Below are 19,549 nucleotides of genomic sequence, written 5' to 3' on the forward strand. Positions count from 1 at the left end.
TTATTGAGTGACTCGAAGAGTACATTGATGAGGGGTGTGGGGGACGGTTTTTTTGTTTGTTTTTGTTTATTTGTTTATTTGTTTATTTTTGTTTTGGTACGAAACTGAAAAACTTCATTCATGAACTTGAAAAGAAATACATGCACATCAAAGAAAAGAAAAAAATACAAAAGATAAATGCATGAGTCCACAAGGTTCGATCCGAACCAAAGAATGAAAATTGACCAAATATCATAACATGCAATAGACAGTGAAAGATACATATCCTTCACATTGATAGGACACTAGAAAGTATTTATACAATACTAGAGGTTCTTTTATTAACTCCATTTGAATAGAGAGTGCAGGATATTTACATATATCAACACAGTCTGTCATTCCATTCGTTTATCTAGACTCATATGAGTGTGGGGTCTACACTGCCTTATCCTAATATGGGCATACCTTATGAATCTGTGTCTAGGCGGAGAGAGTCCATACTCATATTTGCCATTTACTTCTACTGATTGCAGTTGATACATTAAACACTTTTGTGTTGTAAAGCTATTGATATCTTAAATGGTGTTGCTCCTATTCACTATTGTGCATCTTTTTATCCAAGGAAGAGTTTTACTCAATTTCCTTCACTTGCATTCTAAAGAATACCAACTTAGTTAGTGTCTTAGTGACTATCTAGTCTGATTGGCCATTTCAGTGGAGTCTTCGATAATTTGGCTTACTTCTAATCCTTGGTTGGAGCAACTTGTGAAGCTGATGCCAATCTTTGTATTAACTCCTTTTTGCACTAAATTTACTTTTTCCTTAAAAAAAAAAAAAAAAAAAAAATCTTGTGTGTATAATGTGGAAAAATGATTATAGAATACTCATTTTCTTGTTTCCTTTCTGTTTACTTGCAACCAATGCAGACTTTGTTCTTGAATAAATAACCAAAACTAGTAAAGCTGTTGTGCTGTTGATAATCTTTTTTTTAGGGGTGTTCGCCCGTTGTGATAGTAAACCAAATACAGTGGCACATGGAAAATGATCTGTTTGCTTAATGGCATGTGATTTTGATATTTTATTCGTAAATCAGTAGCATTAGAACTTTAAAGATGAATTATTAAATAAGAAAATAATTGAGAATTGCTGATGATTGGGTTACTTATAAAAGTTTAAAAATTGAAATATCAATTTTTTTAAAATTTTTATAAATAAATAATAATTATTAAAAACCCCTCAAAAGAGCAAGAATGCATGGAAAGAGGAGACCTTTAATTACTAGGTAGGAGATGGAATTACGCTCTAGTTAATAGCAACAAGCATTTTCCTTGGAAAGTCTACTATCATGATGGAAAACAATCCAAAGTTTAGGAAAACATCAAAATAGATGATGACTTTTCAGAACGGAGTTAGCAATCTGGCACTGTGTTAAAAGTGAAAATAAATTGAAAGTCTATCTCCGAAAATTATGTTTCCATCACTAGTCATGGCAGCGACTTCAAAGTTCAAAAACCATTCCTAGTCTTCATCATGAAAGTGGTTTAATAAATTTTTAATTGATAATTGTTTTATTTTATTGAAGCAGAAGTTTGTTCTTGCCGTTTACATTGATACATTCATCTTGAGTACATTTTCATGGATAGCTTTATATGAATTTTGTGTCTGATTCTAAGAAGATTTCAACTTTTAGGATATTAGTGGCTCTCAAGTCAGTGTGGGAAAAATTCCAGTTGCTCATCATCATTCACAGGTCTCCATATTCTCTTATTTCTACCCCAAAAATATAAAAAGAAAAAAGTTCCCGAATGATCTGGGATTCTGGCTAAGAAAGATCCATGTGATTTTGTGAGTTGTCGTGGTGCTCTCGTGAGTTTTTCCCTTATCCCATTTTAGGTTTACGTAAGCATCATGTACCTTCGAAAGGCTAAACCAGAGCTTTAGTTGGAGCTTCAGCCTTCAATGTCTAGTGGTCCCCTTGAAATATTGGGACAGCCACCCCCTATTAGTTTTGGGGCTTTGGTTTATGAAGTAACATGCTGTCGGTAAATTTTGGTTACTTGGGTGTTCAAACTATTCTTTCTTTATCTAACTTGGAGCCTTGGAGGAGTTGATCTGATAGCAGTTCTCTGTTCCAAGAGTTTTCTATTGGAATTCAGGAGAGGTGTTATGAGATTGGGCTCTTTGATTTGCCTCTTGGCTTACACTCTGAATTTATGGATATGGGTAGCTGTTCCAGGACTATTATTTGGTTCAGAAGGGATCTCAGAATCGAAGACAACCCTGCTTTAGCTGCAGCTGCTAGAGAAGGGTCTGTCCTTCCTCTATACATATGGTGTCCCGGAGAAGAAGGGCATTTTTTTCCTGGCCGAGCATCGAGGTGGTGGCTGAAGCAGTCCCTTGCCCACTTGAATCAATCTTTGAGATCTCTTGGCGCTTCACTAGTATTGATCAAAGCTGAAAGCACTCTTGCTGCTCTTTTGCAATGTATCGATGCCGTTGGAGCAACCAAAGTCGTCTACAATAATCTCTACGGTTTGCTTTCACTCCTATCATTGTTCTCATTCTTTTCTTTTCTTTTTTTTGGGGTAAGATATCATTATTCTCACTCAGTTCTTGATTCGCTAGGATGGATTTCATTGGTCATAACTTTCTTTAGATCTCCGATTTTCAATTTTATATCTGAGTATAATAGTAGGGTATGCACACCTTGATATCTCTGAAAAAGTATTCTCATCTACAGGAAGTTTGCATTCATTGTGATATTTTCGGTAGAAATTGTCAGCTATCCTATTTGAAACATCTGAAGGAACGTGCTGATCATATTTCTTACTGTGATGAAGTATCAAAATATTTTTTCTGAAAAATGACAAAGCATGAAAAGAGAAAATAGTAGAGCACCCAATAGACCACCAAAATCTGGTTTCTGATATGTGGAGAATTAATTTCCAAAAACAAACTGTAAAATGAGAACTAGTGCAAACAGATTCTTGTGTGGTATTATTACCAATTTACGTATTTTTCTTGCTAGTGAACTTGTTACCCTTCGGATATGCCAGAAGTTAAATCATTTTTGGCCTCAATCGAAGTTGACAATGCAATCAAGTAGTGGCTGCAAGCTGTGATACTCCTCGTTACTTCAAACTCAATTCATTGAATTGATTGAATCTTCTTGAGTCTCTTGACAAATAGATGTACTAGAATGAAAAGGTTTTGAACCAGCCAATATCCATGGATGCCCGTCTAACTGAATTACATACCTAGAGAAAGAGTTGAGAGGATGAATAGTGGAGCATTTGTGAAGAATGTAACCTGTGGTTGTAATCATGAATTAATATTTAAGCAACCAAACTTTCCATTGAGTAAATAAAGGGGAGTTTCAACAATTGGACTAATTATAACCAAGAAATGATTAATTCAAAAATCAAAACTGGGTGGGATAAATTATGAACTTGTGTGATACATGCCTCTTATTTGCATCATTTTGGATTTTGAATGCATAGACCTCTAGCAGATCTGATGATCATTTGAGATGTTGAGAAATTGAACCACAGCACATGAATTAAACTAAGCAACTTGACAGACCAAATCATCAAATTGCTCTCTTCATCTATTTTCAGTAGACTGTAGGTCTTCTTTTATTGCTGCTTGTTGCAGAACTTTCTTTTGAATGTTGATCAGTACATGCCTAGCTCTTTGATGTGTTGTAATTAATTCTTATCTGATGGACTCCTAGAAAACAATTTCAAAGCCACAATTAAGTCAGAGGATACCGTGTTGTTTCAAGTAAATTCTTTTTAGCATGACTTCTATTTTAATATCATTTTTTTATTTTTTGGGTATCAGATCCAATATCTATAGCCCGTGATCATGATGTCAAACAGAAGCTGGTTGAGTGTGGAATTTCTGTGCAGAGTTTAAATGGAGATTTGTTGTGTGAACCATGGGAAGTGCATGATGAGAAGGGCCAAGCTTTTACAACCTTTGATAAATACTGGGATAAGTGCTTGCATGAGCAATTTGAACCTGCCTTGCTTCTTCCTCCATGGCGATTGATACCTACTGCAGGTCTGTTACAGACTTTTGGCTGAAGTACAGGGCTCTCTTACTATCTTGTTAACTGGTTGAGAAATGCATTCTGGTTAATTTGAGATACATTGAATAGATGAACTGATGAGATACCCTGTCTTGATTAAAAAAAATGTATTTCCTTGTTGGGCCTTGTACTTGTTCTATGATTAGTTATAAATGGTTGGATTCTACTTATATTCTAACTTGTCAATGTGAACATTAGCAGAATTGGAGACAAGTAGTGAGACACAATGGAGTGCCCTAAAACGCAGTCAAAATGGCTATGCATACATCTTAAATTGATTTTCTTTTTCCATAACAGGAAAGATTGAAAGCTGTTCGGTTGAGGAACTGGGCCTAGAAGATGAATCAGAAAAGTCTAGCAATGCTTTACTAGGTAGAGGATGGTCCCCTGGCTGGATTAGTGCTGATAAAGCCCTCAATGAATTTGTTGATCAACATCTGCTTAGCTACTCCATAAATAAGCAGAATGTGGAAGGGACCTTAACATCTCTCTTGTCCCCACATCTTCATTTCGGTGAATTAAGTGTGAGAAAGGTCTTGCAGTGTGTAAGGACGAAACAGATTCTTTGGGCTAAAGAGGGCAACTCTTCTGGGGAGGAAAGCGCAAGACATTTTTACAGAGCTCTTGGTCTCAGAGAATATTCACGTTATCTTTGCTTCAACTTCCCGTTCTCTCACAAGAGATCGTTGCTTGGAAGTTTGAGATATTTTCCTTGGTGTGCTGATCAGGAGAAATTTAAGTTTTGGAGACAGGGTCGAACTGGTTACCCATTGGTGGATGCTGGAATGAGAGAGCTTTGGGCAACAGGGTGGATTCACAACAGGATTAGAGTTATTGTTTCAAGCTTCTGTGTGAAGTTCCTGCTGCTTCCATGGACATGGGGGATGAAGTACTTCTGGGATACCTTGTTGGACGCTGACTTGGAAAGTGACATCCTTGGTTGGCAATATATCTCAGGGAGCTTGCCAGATGGTCATGAGCTCAACCGTCTGGACAGCCCAGAGGTACATTTCTTTTTCCATTTTCTTAAGAACTCTTAAGGAGGAAATTTCATTCCAGACTGTTGCGCTCTCCTCCATATCAAAATTTAAACTTCACTCTTAAGAACTTATGAGGTGAAAAAGATGTGACTAGTTGGAGGCAAATTCACGTATGATCTGTCTTCTCTTGCAAGTGGTTTTTTTCTCTTTATTTGTTCCTTAAAATTCAGGGATACATAAGCTACTCCTATTGCTTCATGCTAGTTTGCCTTTTGGCCTGTCTTATATAGGCTTGACTGCAGTGGACTTCATACTTCCTCTTCTGTAGTTTGGCTGAACAATAGAACCATCCGATCAAACATTTGAACTGTATGGTGCATCAATTTCAGGAATATGCTAATAAACATGATAAAAATGAAATTTGTAAAAAATTTGTAATGTGGAAATAGCTTCTTTGCTGGATTTTTTTTTTGGGTGTGGGGAGGGTGAAAAAATGCCATTCAAACCGTGGCCTGGCGCATAACAGACCATGAGTGTTACCAATGGAATGGCGGCACCATCAAAGCATGACTTATCCATTGAAGCAAGCACCTGCCACCTAGAGCTCTGGAGATGGTTTGTGATTACATGATGAGTTATTTTAATTATTGAACATTAATGTGCTCATGATACTGTATGATGTTACACTTCTGAAGGATTGAACTTTTGATTGTTGACTCCAAATTTTCTAACATCCTTATTGGTGTCAAGGACTTTACTTTTGGTCAGGCAAGACTTCTCAAGTCATGTTTTAGAAGTAGGAAGTCATTGAAGTACTTGTCCCAGCAACTGAGTTTTCTCCTTTTCCTTTTACTTCTGGGCAACAGGTTCAGGGCTACAAGTATGATCCAAAGGGTGAATACGTGAGGCGCTGGGTTCCTGAGCTAGCAAGAATGCCTGCTGAGTGGATTCATCATCCTTGGGATGCTCCAATAATGGTGCTTAGGGCTGCAGGAGTGGATTTGGGTTTAAACTATCCAAAGCCAATTATTGAAGTAGATTTTGCAAAAGAACGCTTAAGTGATGCTATATCTATGATGTGGGAATCAGAAGCAGCTGCAAGGACTGCAATGTTGAATGGTTCAAATGAAGTTGTTGTTGACAATTCTGATGCCATTGAAGCTTTAGAAATTCCAAGAGTTACCACAAATGAACGAATTTCCTGCAGTACTAATTCTTCTCATGATCAAAGGGTTCCTTCGATTCAAAATCTAAAGAATGGTCCATCTGAGAGGAAAAGATCCAAATGCTGTGAAGATGAGGAATCTTTATGTAGAGTTGATATGTCAGAGACAGTTGAAGACTTATGCTCTATTGCTGAATCCTCTTCTAAGAAACGAAGCACTGGCAGAAATCAATCCTCTATTCCTCATTTGTATTTCACATCATTGAAGAGGGAGTCTTTGGATGAGTATGAACATCCTGCCTCTTCACAACCACGGCATGAAAATTTTGACGTGGAAGAAGCTTCAAGCAAAGAAGGTAACCCTGTAAAGAAATAGTTGCAATCTTGTGCACATTGTCGTCATCAGATCATGACCTGCCTGTCCATTTAAACTCCAGCGCCCTTTGACTGGAGGGCACACAGGGGAAGAAGATTTTTAACAGACTTCCAATCATTGATGTCTCTACTGGTTCATTATCATATCCTGAATTTTGTTCATGGATTATCTATGCAGTATGGTGGTGTTAGAGTCTGTCCCCCCAATAAAGGCCTATGTAATACCAAATTCTGTGTTAATCAAAGAAGTAGTTGCGAAGTTTTTTACTACATCAGAATTATTTCTCTCAATTCTTCTTCTTCTTCCTTAGCGAGAACTCCTTTGCTTGACTGGATCCAGCTCTAACTTCTAAGGGTGGTTCATACAGAAGATATAGCATGGCTGCACGGGTACTTTATTTCACCTTTAGAGCCTCATTTGTGGAGACTGACACATTTGATATTGCTTGAATAATGCAATAACAACACCACAAGCCTTATCCCAACTAAATAGGGTTAGCTACATGGATCCTTGCCCGCTAATCAGATCTATTCAAGGTCATACTAGATACAAGGCCTAAGCCATGCATATCTTTTCTCACCACTCCTCCATTAGTTCCCGGAGCTCCATTAGTTCCTTCTTTCCTAATTAAATCACTCATCCATACTAAGGCATTTAGAGGCTTTTGTTGAACATGGCTATACCACCTCAAACAATTAGCTCATTGCTTTTCATTTATCAGAGATACCCTAAACTGAGTCTAATATAATAATTCCTTTCTTTGTTCTTCCTAGTTTTTCTACTCATCCATCTCAACGTCCTCATTTATGTTATACTAAGTTAATCTATTTGATTCTTCTGAACAACCTGACACTCTATACGATCCATCATAGCTGGTCGTATACTGGTTTTATAAAAATTTCCTTTTGAGTTTTAGAGGTATGCATCGATCATAGAAGGCCCTTGATGCTCATCTCAACTTCATCCAACCCATCATAGTTCTTAGGGGAACATCATCCTCAATATCAACTTCTTTATTTATGATTGAACCAATATGCTTAAAATAACTACTTTGCCAAATCTCTGTCTCATAAAGTTTTACCCCCATGTTATCTATCCAAGCATGACCAGAGTTACACACTAGATGTTCCTCTTCGTTTTACTTATTTAAAAACTTTTGACTCCCAAGTTGATCTACATAGGCACTAATCCTGGCTTTTGTCTCATCTACCAAGACAATATCATTAGCGAATAGAATAACCAATAAACCTCATATTGATAATGCAAAACCATAATAAATTATTTTAGCCCTCTTTTATGTCTTATACTCTTTTTAACTGTATTTCTGATTAAGTGTGTAGCAGTTTCTCTTGTTTGATTTATTTTCATTCACTTGGTGCTGCTTCTTGGGAAGCTGTGCCTTTGAGAACATAGAAAAGGTATTAGGGTTTTCAATTGAAGTCTAATTAAAAATATGTTTTTGTTTTCTGCAGGAGGAAAGTCTTAAAAGTGTGGAATGAGGAAAAGAAATGGAAGGTAAATGCATTTCTAATATGTGATAACATTACGTACTTGCTTTAACAAGTTCTCCCCTGCCTGTCCTCATTTTAGGTTTTGTTATACATAAAAATAGGGAAAAGGCCAAAAGGATCTAGCGCAGGATAGAATCTCCTGTCCCCTTGCACCCTCTTCCTTATTGATCTTCCAATTCAACTCCACATCTTAGTTGTTCAATCCATCTGCTACCGCAATCCACTCTGTCCATTGCTCTCTCCTGCTTGCTGTTCATCTCCCCCACCATTTCTCCCTCACTTCAATTTCCTCCATTCTTGGCTCTGATTTTCCTTTGGTGGATACAGATTTGTTGGAGAGAAGAATTAGGCTCTCTACACTTTTGATAGCATTGTATCTGTTGCATGCAAGAATTCACTAATTATGTTATCTGTTGGAGGCAAGAATAGATTCATCATTTTGATTCCAATCTAGTCAAAACAGGAGAGCAACCAGTCCAGGTTTTTTGGATTGAATGCCCATAAATATTGTTTTTCGTAGATTTCATTGTTTTTTTTATGATTTATATCCATTGGTGTACCCTGATTCTCATTTCAGCCCAGCAGTTGAATGCCATTTTTCTTGCTATGAATCATTTCTGTTGTGTACCCTGACATTCTTTTAATGCAACCAAGATCTTACATTTTGGCTTCTCAGTTGAACGTTGATTTTCAATCAATACATCCTCCTTTGCCTCCTTATTTTTCCTATTTCTTCCCACCGCCCTTTCTTGGCTTTGAGCTGGAGTTAATCAGGACTTTTTTTCCCCTTACCACCATTTCTGATAGGATTCCACTGTATTTCGTTGGTTCTGCATTGAGCTGTTAAGGTGGCAATGAGTTCATTACTCTGCCCTGAGATCTCTGGACTCTTTGACAGTGATTAGGAACCCTTTCATCGTATAAAGCATCACTTCTAAAAAGTGGGAGAGCTTTTATAAAACTGAGTCCAAATTTTCATAGTTTAAGTCAGAGTTTGCCTCCTGAATGCATTTCCAAGGGCAACTAATATTGACAGTTTATCATTGTATATACTGTAATTAGAACTGCAAGAAAGTGCATTTGGGTTCGCAGCTTGGATTCTCAGAAGTATCTCTTAAAGCGTGAAGTTGGTTTCTTGATGTCTCGTCCATGCACAACTCAAGATTCAATTCCACAGATGGTGTCCATTGTCACTGATGGTCAAAAAGTGCTAGAATTCCTATTCAAGGATTTGCCTGGAAGAAGGTTATCCGCAGTACCTCTTATGCAGGACGAGAATGATCTGGATTGTTTGTATCCTTCACCTCCTTGTCAAGCGTAAAATGGTAGGGAAGAGAAAAGGCAGAGAAATGGATGGTGCAGTGGCCAGGGAAGAAAGGTTGAGACAGCCAAATGAACTGTATGGATAGATTATCGCTCCTCCACTCAAGGGTTAATAGGGTGCTAGCTGGAGTTCCACCCCACCCTTGCAGCTTACAGAATGTTTTCCCATAAAAAATAAGAACCAATTTCATGGTTTCACAAGTACGAACTGGGAAAAGAATGCTGGAAAGGAAATTTGAAATGCCCTGCTTTACTGTACATTAGTTGTGTGAAACAACAGGGATGGGGAAGTGAGGGGAGAATCACTGTTGCATCTGAACTCATTATTTGGCAGGTTGGATAATGTAGAAGTGAATTTGTATAATGAACACCCCGTATTTTGTCTTAATCCTCCCTAGGGGACTCGCCCGGAGGGGACCGCCCCCCCCCGGGGTGGCATGTAAGCGACCCGTTTTTCCTGTCTTTTGGTGCTTGACCAAAAAAAAAGAATTTGTATAATGAAAAACATACCAAAAACAGAACCAAAGCACAATAAAACTCATATTTAGGAGAAATCAAATAAATCACAATCAAGACCTCAGGTGACCACCAAACTCAAGTTGAGTTCAGTAAACAGTGGGTAGAACAAATGCTGAAATTTCTTAGGTAGATCCACAATATAGATCAGAAATTGAGAATCAAACCTAGCAGCATTAGGAGGGTGTGTAACAGTAACTGTAACATTTCAAAACATCATTCGTAGAATATAGAAATATAGATCAATTGATCTTGAACATACTATTTAATGTCTAACGTGTGCAACATTATTCTGTTCTAACAAGAGATTGTTTCCAGACTTGAATCCATGGTTGCTTGGTCAGTGCTCTGTGGCCATAACCATCTTTATAGTAGTCCATCTTTAGCCATCTCTAGCAATCTCTGGTTATTCAAGTGGAAGAACAACAGATCAAAATTTGATGGAATCTAATGGCAAGATTTAAATTCATGTAAACACCCTTGCATATGAACTCCCAGATTTAGAGTTGTAGTGGCAGAAAACTAAAGTAAAACAGAGGTTGAAGAAAACAAAAAGAAGACGAACACCTGGGCTTCACCATTGGAAGGTGGTCGGGAAGATCAAATTCCAGCGGATCTTAATCGAACACAAGGTTCCTTACTCTAAGCAGTAGTGTTTGTTCCCCCCACCCTCTTCTTTTTGTTCTTTCTAATATTTCATCATTAACATCAACTGGGTTGCTTCTTGGTCACCCTGAGCTGAGCTGATGTAAGAGACTATAACTAATACCAAATGACTTAATTTAATGATCTGAGCCTTATCCGTATAATTTTAATGTAATGCTAACTATTTTTGTTTCATCTCCAAACCCATAACAAATGTTTCATTCTGTTCAGCCAGCAATGGCAAAGGAATATTGAAAGTATTTGTTTCTGTCGTAAGGGTATCTCTCATGTGGGTCTCGAGCTGTGATATATACATGCATTTTTCAAGATCCAATTAGTGCGAATATAAGAAATAAAAAGATCACAATCATTGAATGTTGAAAACTCTACATGTTGTGATGCATAAACAGGACGAGCAGCAAATAAAAATTCTAGTATTAATGATGTAGATAAGAAATTTTCCAGAAAAGAATGCTCGAAATAGCACAAAGGAGAAATTGGATGTTGGCATTTTTCGGGTGTTTAACTGTGTACAAGAGGGTTTTAGCGAATAATCTCTTAGAATACAAGAAAACCCCAGCATAAGTTATTTTTCATATTTTGTTATATACTTACAAAATCTGAAGCACAAAGGGTCCAAGTTGATCAAAACAAACGGTCCAAGTAAGTGCAAGAAAAGTGCCTAAAACAACCCATTGCCTATGCGTGCAAAATGCCAAGTGTGTGCCTCAAAGATGCCAAAAACAACCCACTGAACATGTCACGGGTACTTGTTTCGAAGGTAAACCATACTAGCTCGTACATTGTAGATACACATTAACGTGTCCTATTATTATATATAGCTTATGGCGTAGTTGCCATCCAATCCAAAAGACTACTCATGCATGCAATTTAACCATATCAATCAATTAGCTAGCTTGCATGTGCACCTATATAGCTAGATGCCATGGTCGCCTGTAAGATATTTACACTGATTGACTCGAAAGAAACCTTACCACACTTGCCTAGTGCCTAGTGCCCTTTCTGAATCAATGAGATCATCCTCTAGTAGTTGAAGACAATCACAAACACTAGTGATTGATGTACCTTTGCATTGAAGTTGTCTTCTATGTGAATGGAACGTAGACCAACTTGATCTTATCGTACAATAAATATCCACAATAATGGGAGATGGAATTCGCATTTCATGGTTTAAATGTGGTTTAAATATACACAAGTTAATCATCAAATATTCCTTTAATTGATAATGATCAATACTTCTTAGTGAAGTAATCTTAAGTTCGACTCTCTATATATATATATATATATATATATATATATATAATAATCCTCCACCTAGCACCCCCTCTAATATAAAACTACAAATCCACCTCCTAGATTCAAGTTTGGAAGAGAACGGATTCAATTTGATTTTGTTTTGAGATTTTAGAGAGTTGATTTCTCCTTCATTTGTACAAATTGTCGTCTGAACCAAATTGAAAATCTTATATTATTTCTTAAGAGTGAAAAACAAAACCACATTACTCACATGGGCTGTTTTCTTTTCTTTTCTTTTCTTTTCTTCTCCTCGTGTGCAGTGCAGTGAGATACGGCGTTAGAACAGTTTCCGAACTTCAAAACAGTTTTCAGTTGTTTTTTGGTAAACGGCAAAACGGGTTCAGTTAGATCTGCATATCTAGAGACTCTTTTGAGGTAACGGAATATTCGCTAATCCATATCCTCTCTATTATTAATTTTCATTGGAAGACCAGATAAAATAAAAAATCTATATTTTATTTTGGTTCTTGTCAATGCTCAAAGCTTGTAAGCACATGATGATGATTGCTCCATTTCAACGACTTTGTTGTTGTTGTGGTTTGAGAGGTTGTTGTTGTTGTGGTTTGAGAATTGAGAGAGAAAGAGAAAGAGAAAGAGAAAGAGAAAGAGAGACACATACAAGCAAGCAAATGGTATTTGTTTTTCTCTATTACTTTCTTGCTTTCATGTTTCACCATTTACGTCATTTCGTTTCTTTTTGGTCAGACTGAGCTGAGCGTGAGAGATTATAACTAATACCTAATGACCTAATCCTTATCTGAAAATTTTTAGAAATAATTGTTTCTCTCTTGTTTTCATATCAATCACGCCACAATGACAAAGGACTTCTTATGATGACTTTTAGATTGAAAATTTTGAACACGTATCAAGATATATGACCAAAAACACATATACCTCAAAATATATAAATTAATATTAGACATTACAAAATGTCATGTAAAATTATACAATAATAAACTCCATCAATATTTTCCATTGATTTATGACCGGATAATTTCATTGTTCTAAAACTATTCTTATTTTATGTGAGTTTACTGATAGGATGAATTAGCTGCTGATGTAAACGTTGGGTTTTGATCTGTTGGGTTGTAAATTTTGAATATTTTCAATTTTCAGAATGCTCTTTAAATTACAAAAATGCTACTATTCTTCCATTTCCATTTCACTAATCTCTCCAACCTAGTTTAGTAGTTTCCGTGAAATTAGATAGATCAAACTATCTACCATGGAAGGAGCAATTAGAATCAATATTCATTAACTATGATCTCGTGGATTTCATTGACCGCACCATCACATAGCCTCTAGAGACGATTATCACTGATGATATTACAACATCGATCCACTTTAGAATACAAAACCTAGAGGAAGAATGATCATTATTATAACTCAAACTGACCCACAACCAATAGCCGTGGACCCTATAATGTCACTCTCAAACACTACTCACCATTTAATCGATCTCTCAATCACTATATTCAACCCCTTAAATGCCAGATCTGTGCTAAAATTGGTTATCCAACTAAGTGCTATTTTCGGCACTCACAAAGCCGAAATAGTACTTCATTACCCCTTCCTACACTACATGCAGGCTTGCACACTAACCCAATCTCAACAAATAACACTGAGTAGATTCCAACAGTGGTGCTATCAATCATATAACTTTTGATCCTCCTACTCTGCAACAATCAACTACTTATAATGGAGATGAACATATTTCAATCGGTAATGGTATATAACTCCTTATAACTCCAACTGGATCATCTTTTATAAAAACTCCATCAAACTCTTTGAAATTAAATAGATATTCTTATTGTCCTACAAATTTTTAAAAACTTACATTCAGTTTCTCGACTTACTAATGATAATAACTATTTTGTTAAATTCTTTCCATAGGGATTTCGCATAAAGGATTTAAAGTCTGGTGCAATTCCATTGCAGGGTCCAATCAAAGATAGGCTTTACTCTCTTTCAGGTAATATTGTGCTTCCCTTGGCTCTTTACAGTTTCAAAGCATCTTCTGAAATTTGGCATTGACTATTTAATCATCCATTTCAATCAATTTTCTGTCATTACTAATATTTCTCCTTGCAATTATGGAATGTTTTAGGCATAAAGATGGTCACTTCCACCCTTGCTAATGGGTTTAACAAAATATTTCAAGGACTGCTCTCTCTGGTTCATTCTCCCCCTATTAGATCTATGAGTAGAAACAAAGTTTGTATGGAACTTATGAAAGTTTTGAAATATTCTAATGGGGGGGGGGGGGGGACATGAGACTTTATATATTGGGGATCAAGGTATTACATAATAGGTAGGGCTGCACCCCTAGCTTTAAGGGGATTTGAACTCTGATCCCCTACTTAGGTTCATTCGGGCTAGCTTGCGCGCACCTCAATAACATCCTTTTCCCGGACTGGAGTACGGGAAGGCTCAGGAGAAGCATGAAACCGTAGGTAGGTACCATACAAGGTCCTTAGGGGTACGCTACCTGGTCCCGCACCTCAATAACATCATCAGGAGGGAGCTTTGTCGTCCACAAGAGTCGAACACATGACATCTCCATTGAAAAGTATGGATCTTACCACTCTACCAATCCTGCATTAACCCATTATTTGGACTAATTCATGCATTATATGACAAATAAACCACCCTGCTAACCATATATATATATATATATATATATTATATAAACAAAAACAAAAAAATGTCAATGTATTTTGCATTTTTGAGTTATTTTAAAAATATATTTTATGTCAAACCACCAGTTGGCTGGATATATTTCCAATCCAAGGTTACATTAAAATTAAAAAATAAATTGTATAATAAATTGATAGAAAAATAAATAAATAATTAAACTTGTCTAAGAGTCTTGTCATATTATTTATTTATTTTCAAATTGAGGCCTCTCAACATATGATCACATGAAACAATGTTTTAAATACATGATCATAGAAAAAGCCTTCCTAAGATAAAAGGAAAAGGAAAAGGAATACAGATTACAGCAGAAGAAAGTAATGTTGGTCATCCGTTACAAACTTATTCACTTATACCACAACACCTCTGTTATACAAACAAAGTGTCAAACACACTACTACTAAAGTCTTTATTGATATTTGAGTGCACATTTTTGATGAAAGTCAATTAATTACACAAGTAAGCATATCACTAATGTGATATTAATCAAAAGCAACTTGAAATTTTCATTTTAGAAGCATTTATACCTTGTTGATTAAAGAATTGCAATATACATGAAAATGCTTTCCCATCTCTTCTATTGATAAAATCAATTCCAATACTATAATTCCGGCCCATTAGCGGCATTAGAAACCCTTCCAATGTATATATATATATATATATATTTTGAATTTCATATCTTATTTTAGTTGTTCATTGTCTTACTTTGAATAGACTTCTCATATTAGAATATAAAGAATTAAGTTTCAAAGATGTGCTTATCATTTTCAAATAAATAATGTAAAACAGAAGAAGAAGAAGAGATTATTTATTTATTTATTTATTTTTTTCAAAAGCTGATCATAGATCATGCGTGAATAAGAAATCCATCTAAAGTTATCTCGTGAAACACTTCACGTTCCATCTTATTAGAAGACTCATGGACTAGAGCTGATGCATAAAACCCTGTGATCAGGTAGCTTTCCCACAAGCTATAAGCACCCAATCTTAAACTCACCTAGTCAGAAATTTCATTCATCTCAACTATTATGCATATTCTTAGTCTATTGACTTTATCTTTTTGATACCTTCACCAAATGAATGCATGTAAAAGGGAGGCATTTTGCTCGGAATAAGTTTTTCTACTTTCTCAAATCTTAAAAATTGGATAAACTTTTTATAGTAAACCAAAACAAAATTTCAATTTTTTTTTAGAAGCTGAGGTTCATCCAGGATAGCTTGCGCTCACATTGATTACATCCTCACATGGGGAGACACTGTTTGCAAGGATCGAATCCACGACCTCTTTATTGAGAAGTATGGATTTCTACCACTCTCCTAAAAAAAAAAATTAAAATTAATTAAATAAGCATAGTAAATAAGGGTCAATTATTTTTTTTTGTTCTTGGGAACTAAGATTTGTTTGAGCCAGCTTATGTATGTAAAAAAAAAATCCTTTGTTTTGTACAATAGTGCATTTTTTTATACCAAATAATAAGTTAAGATTTGTCATGTAATTGAGGTGTGCACAAGCTGGTCCGGATGAATCTCAAACAAAAAAAAAAAACTAAGATTTAAAGCTTGATTTCAAATTTGAAAAGTCTAAAATAACCTTATAGTTTATTTACTTTCTTAATAAGTTATTTGGCATTTTATATATAATTGGACAATAAGCAAGGGCATCTCACCTTGACTAATTTTACAAAAGGAAAATAATAATAATAATAATAATAATAATACTAATAACTACTAAATTTCCGGCGAATGACGAAACAATCAAACAGAAACAAACGTCATGGAAGATTCCTTGGGCGCCGCTAACCGAAGCACAGCCCACAGCCCAAGGCCCACGGCCCAGTCCGGGCTGCGACTGCGAGTTAGAGTTTTGTCTCCATTCTGAAGCTCCAACTAGCGCAGATCGTGGCGTAGGCAGCTCGTTCGCTGCTAGGAATTTTTTCACTGACTAGACTCGACTACTCGACTAGTTGAGTTGAGTTGGACTTTTATGGATGTCCAAATGGCCGTGAAATTACAGCCCAGATGGAGTATATTCAACCGTTGGATACGATACGTGCCCCAAACGCAATGGCTCCAAGGAATATTCCTCAGAAACATTCGGAAACTATTTCTTTCTTCTTACCTTTGTTTGTTTGGGGCCTTTGGGCTTTGGCTTTTATATAATATTAATTTTTATTATATATACACACCGCCACTGGGTTTTGGGACTAGCTTCCAGAGAGAAACAGAGAAGAAATCTGGGAAATGAGCGAAGGGCTTAAGAGGGACTATCAGGTTTGTGAAGAGATCGGTCGGGGAAGATTCGGTACCGTCTTCCGGTGCTTTTCTCCTCAATCCGGTGAGTTTTACGCATGTAAATCGATCGATAAGAGTGCCCTCAGCGACTCCGTCGATCGAGAATGCATCGACAAGGAGGCCAAGGTCATGCAACTCCTCGCCGGTAACCCTAACGTCGTTCAGGTTGTCGATGCTTACGAGGATGACACCTATCTTGACATCGTCATGGAGCTCTGCGACTCTTCCGACCTCTACGATCGTATCACCAAGCGCACTTTCTCTGATGTCGAAGCTGCTGCGGTTATGACTCCGTTGATGGAGGCGATCGCTCATTGTCACGCCAGGGGTGTTGCTCACCGGGACATTAAGCCGGACAACGTACTCTTCGACAGTCGGAACAGGCTGAAGCTCGCTGATTTCGGTTCCGCCGACTTATTTCACGACGGCCGGTCGATGAGGGGGATCGTTGGAACGCCTTACTATGTTGCTCCGGAGGTGCTTTCGGGGAGGGATTACAACGAGAAGGTGGATATTTGGAGCGCAGGGGTTATTATGTACATAATGTTGGCCGGAGTCCCTCCTTTTTACGGGGAATCTCCGGCTGAGATCTTTGAGGCGGTGCTTCGTGGGAATCTCCGTTTTCCTACTCGGATCTTTTACTCTGTGTCGCCTGCGGCGAAGGATCTTCTGCGAAAGATGCTTTGTAAGGACGTCTCGAGGAGATTCACGGCCGAACAAGTTCTCTGTGAGTGTGACATTACCTTTTCGTGTTTCTAGCTTTGTCGTTCGTTCAACAAGTGCTGCCATGCCATGGATATTTTTTGGTGTGTTTGCGCGTTGATTTTGAAGGTTGTAACTTGTGAATGGCTCTGTAGAACCGGTTTGGCTCATGATGGTTTCTTCTTCCTTTTAATTTTTCTGAGTTTTAACAGTTTCGAAGTTTGCACGAGACTGAAAATCATCGGGGAAACTATGATGGGGCATTGGTAGTTCCCAGTTTCATGGTTACCTTTCTGAGATGAAGTGGGGGTGGTTTTCCCCTGCTTGGGGTTAGTGGGCGGTGAGTGACTGTCGTTCTTCTTCAGGATTTTTCAGTTTCAAAGGCTAATTTGCGTCTGTTTCAAATATTCAGGCCATCCGTGGATCACAAGCGGAGGGGAAGCTAGATCGGTGACTGATCTGACCTGACAAAGTTGAAAAAAGGAAAAAAAAACAAGGCAGCTGAATACTACTAGGTCGTATTGTACAGACTACAGAGGGGCTTTTGTGCATATAGTCCGTGTGTGCCTTGTCCGGATTCGTATCTGGAAGTTTGTAGTTGGTTCCAGACTCCGGCGTTCTTTGGCTTTTCTTTTTAGCTTTTTGTTCCGAAGCACAGGGGTATGGATAGTGAAGAGAAAGAGAAAGAGAGACTGTTGGTTACCAAAAGGAAAAGAAGAGAAAAACAATTTGGCAAAGGCTGTAGTTGTTGGCACACAGACCCTGGGCATCATCATCTCTTGGTTTGGTTTTGTGTATTTTGGTTTCCAGTTTTTGTGGAGAGCGTTGTTAGGAAAATCCTAGCTTTCTTTCTAGTGTCGAAGAAAGCTTGAGATTATAGAGCGATAGATGTATGCAAAGTCTGTAATGGACGGTTTCGTACGATATAATAGAATCTGAATCTGAGTTTCGTTGCTGTTACGCCGTGGTGGTTCTCCTTCTTTCTCAACTTCATTGGAACCGAATCAGATGCTTTTCTCTCTGACTGTGATTTTGGTGTATTTCTGTCCCCCGTTTGCCGGGTTAAGGTAATAGGGAAATGGCGGTGAGGTGGGACCTTAGTTTCTATGAATGCGCAGAACACTTTAACGATACATTTGGAAACATTGGATCGAAATTTCAGTCGACTGCGCGCGTTAAATGCGCAGGACTATAAGACTTATGCTTTTTTCCGGTGAAATAAAACCGTTCCTCAATATTGTTTTCTCTCTAACAAGGTTTAAAGTATCGGGTATCGAATATTAGTCAGATGATTTTAAGAGAGATGTATCATTCTGGCTAATGTATTTTAATGTAATTCAATTGAGACACGTATCAAGAAATGTATCGATTGTGTTAAATATGGATTGGGTTAAACTATTCGTATGAGATTTCTGGAAACTTTTATGGTTTGGTATCTATTCATCAATATTTTGAAAACCATAGATCTCTCTATTCACCCAATGAAAAGTTTTGTTGATGGAAAGGTTTGAAATAATAATAAAGAAATACAGTTAGTGGCTCCCACAGAAGAATTAGTAAATGGTAGGGTAGGGTTTAGGGTTCAGTGCATTAAATGCACAATAGCAGTTGAATAGCAGTTGAGATCGAAATTTCGTGAATCTCCGTTGGCAGGTAAACACATGGCTCTGTCTGTGATTGCAATCCAGGTTTTTGGTGTCAAAATTTCCGGAACTTTCCGCAATCATGTGGGAGCCGGGGCGGGAATCAGCATCCGCATCAGCATCGTATATTGGAATTGATCGGATCTTGTTCGGGTCGGTGCAGTCCGAAGAAATTCTTTGAAGGGTTTTATTTATGTGGAATTCAAATTGGTATTCAATTTCGCTTTGTGATGGATGTGTGGGTCTGACTGTGATGTGTGCTTTATTCGTATTCTTTAACTGTTTGATTTGATTTGATGAATGGGCGTAATGG

General features: G+C 37.3%; 2 protein-coding genes across 5 annotated transcripts; both read left to right on the forward strand.

Moving 5' to 3' along the window:
- The first annotated feature begins 1,385 nt into the window (after positions 1 to 1,385).
- On the forward strand, positions 1,386 to 9,789 carry LOC149028281 (cryptochrome-1-like). Of its 2 annotated transcripts, XM_089135736.1 has the most exons (6): positions 1,387 to 2,511; positions 3,823 to 4,044; positions 4,370 to 5,076; positions 5,919 to 6,573; positions 8,066 to 8,108; positions 9,167 to 9,789. In XM_089135736.1, the coding sequence occupies exons 1-5, from the start codon at positions 2,193 to 2,195 to the stop codon at positions 8,077 to 8,079; spliced, it is 1,917 nt and encodes a 638-aa protein (XP_088991862.1). In that variant the 5' UTR covers positions 1,387 to 2,192; the 3' UTR covers positions 8,080 to 8,108; positions 9,167 to 9,789. The 2 variants fall into 2 exon arrangements, with proteins under 2 accessions (XP_088991860.1, XP_088991862.1); XM_089135734.1 differs by lacking the exons at positions 8,066 to 8,108; positions 9,167 to 9,789 and having other exon boundaries at positions 1,386 to 2,511; positions 5,919 to 8,038.
- Positions 9,790 to 16,795: 7,006 nt separating this feature from the next.
- Positions 16,796 to 18,856, forward strand: LOC149028282 (phosphoenolpyruvate carboxylase kinase 1-like). Of its 3 annotated transcripts, XR_016169943.1 has the most exons (3): positions 16,796 to 17,618; positions 17,806 to 17,933; positions 18,006 to 18,856. XR_016169943.1 is itself a non-coding variant. In XM_089135742.1 (2 exons), exons 1-2 carry the CDS (start codon positions 16,841 to 16,843, stop codon positions 17,826 to 17,828), a joined length of 801 nt encoding a protein of 266 aa, XP_088991868.1. In that variant the 5' UTR covers positions 16,796 to 16,840; the 3' UTR covers positions 17,829 to 18,856. The 3 variants fall into 3 exon arrangements, 2 of the variants coding, with proteins under 2 accessions (XP_088991868.1, XP_088991866.1); XM_089135742.1 differs by having other exon boundaries at positions 17,806 to 18,856; XM_089135740.1 differs by lacking the exon at positions 17,806 to 17,933 and having other exon boundaries at positions 18,006 to 18,853.
- The last annotated feature ends 693 nt before the right edge of the window (positions 18,857 to 19,549 follow it).

The sequence above is a fragment of the Hakea prostrata genome, chromosome 1 (assembly GCF_041222555.1).
Source record: "Hakea prostrata isolate BN-2017 chromosome 1, UWA_Hpros_2, whole genome shotgun sequence".
Lineage (NCBI taxonomy): Eukaryota > Viridiplantae > Streptophyta > Magnoliopsida > Proteales > Proteaceae > Hakea > Hakea prostrata.

Bases quoted from the DNA above. Each gene is read 5' to 3' on its own strand.
- LOC149028281 (XM_089135734.1), top strand. From the start codon at position 2,193: ATGGATATGGGTAGCTGTTCCAGGACTATTATTTGGTTCAGAAGGGAT. The intron at 2,512-3,822 runs GTTTGCTTTCAC...TTTGGGTATCAG, and splicing joins CGTCTACAATAATCTCTACG to ATCCAATATCTATAGCCCGT. The intron at 4,045-4,369 runs GTCTGTTACAGA...TTTCCATAACAG, and splicing joins GCGATTGATACCTACTGCAG to GAAAGATTGAAAGCTGTTCG.
- LOC149028282 (XM_089135740.1), top strand. From the start codon at position 16,841: ATGAGCGAAGGGCTTAAGAGGGACTATCAGGTTTGTGAAGAGATCGGT. The intron at 17,619-18,005 runs GTGAGTGTGACA...TCAAATATTCAG, and splicing joins CACGGCCGAACAAGTTCTCT to GCCATCCGTGGATCACAAGC.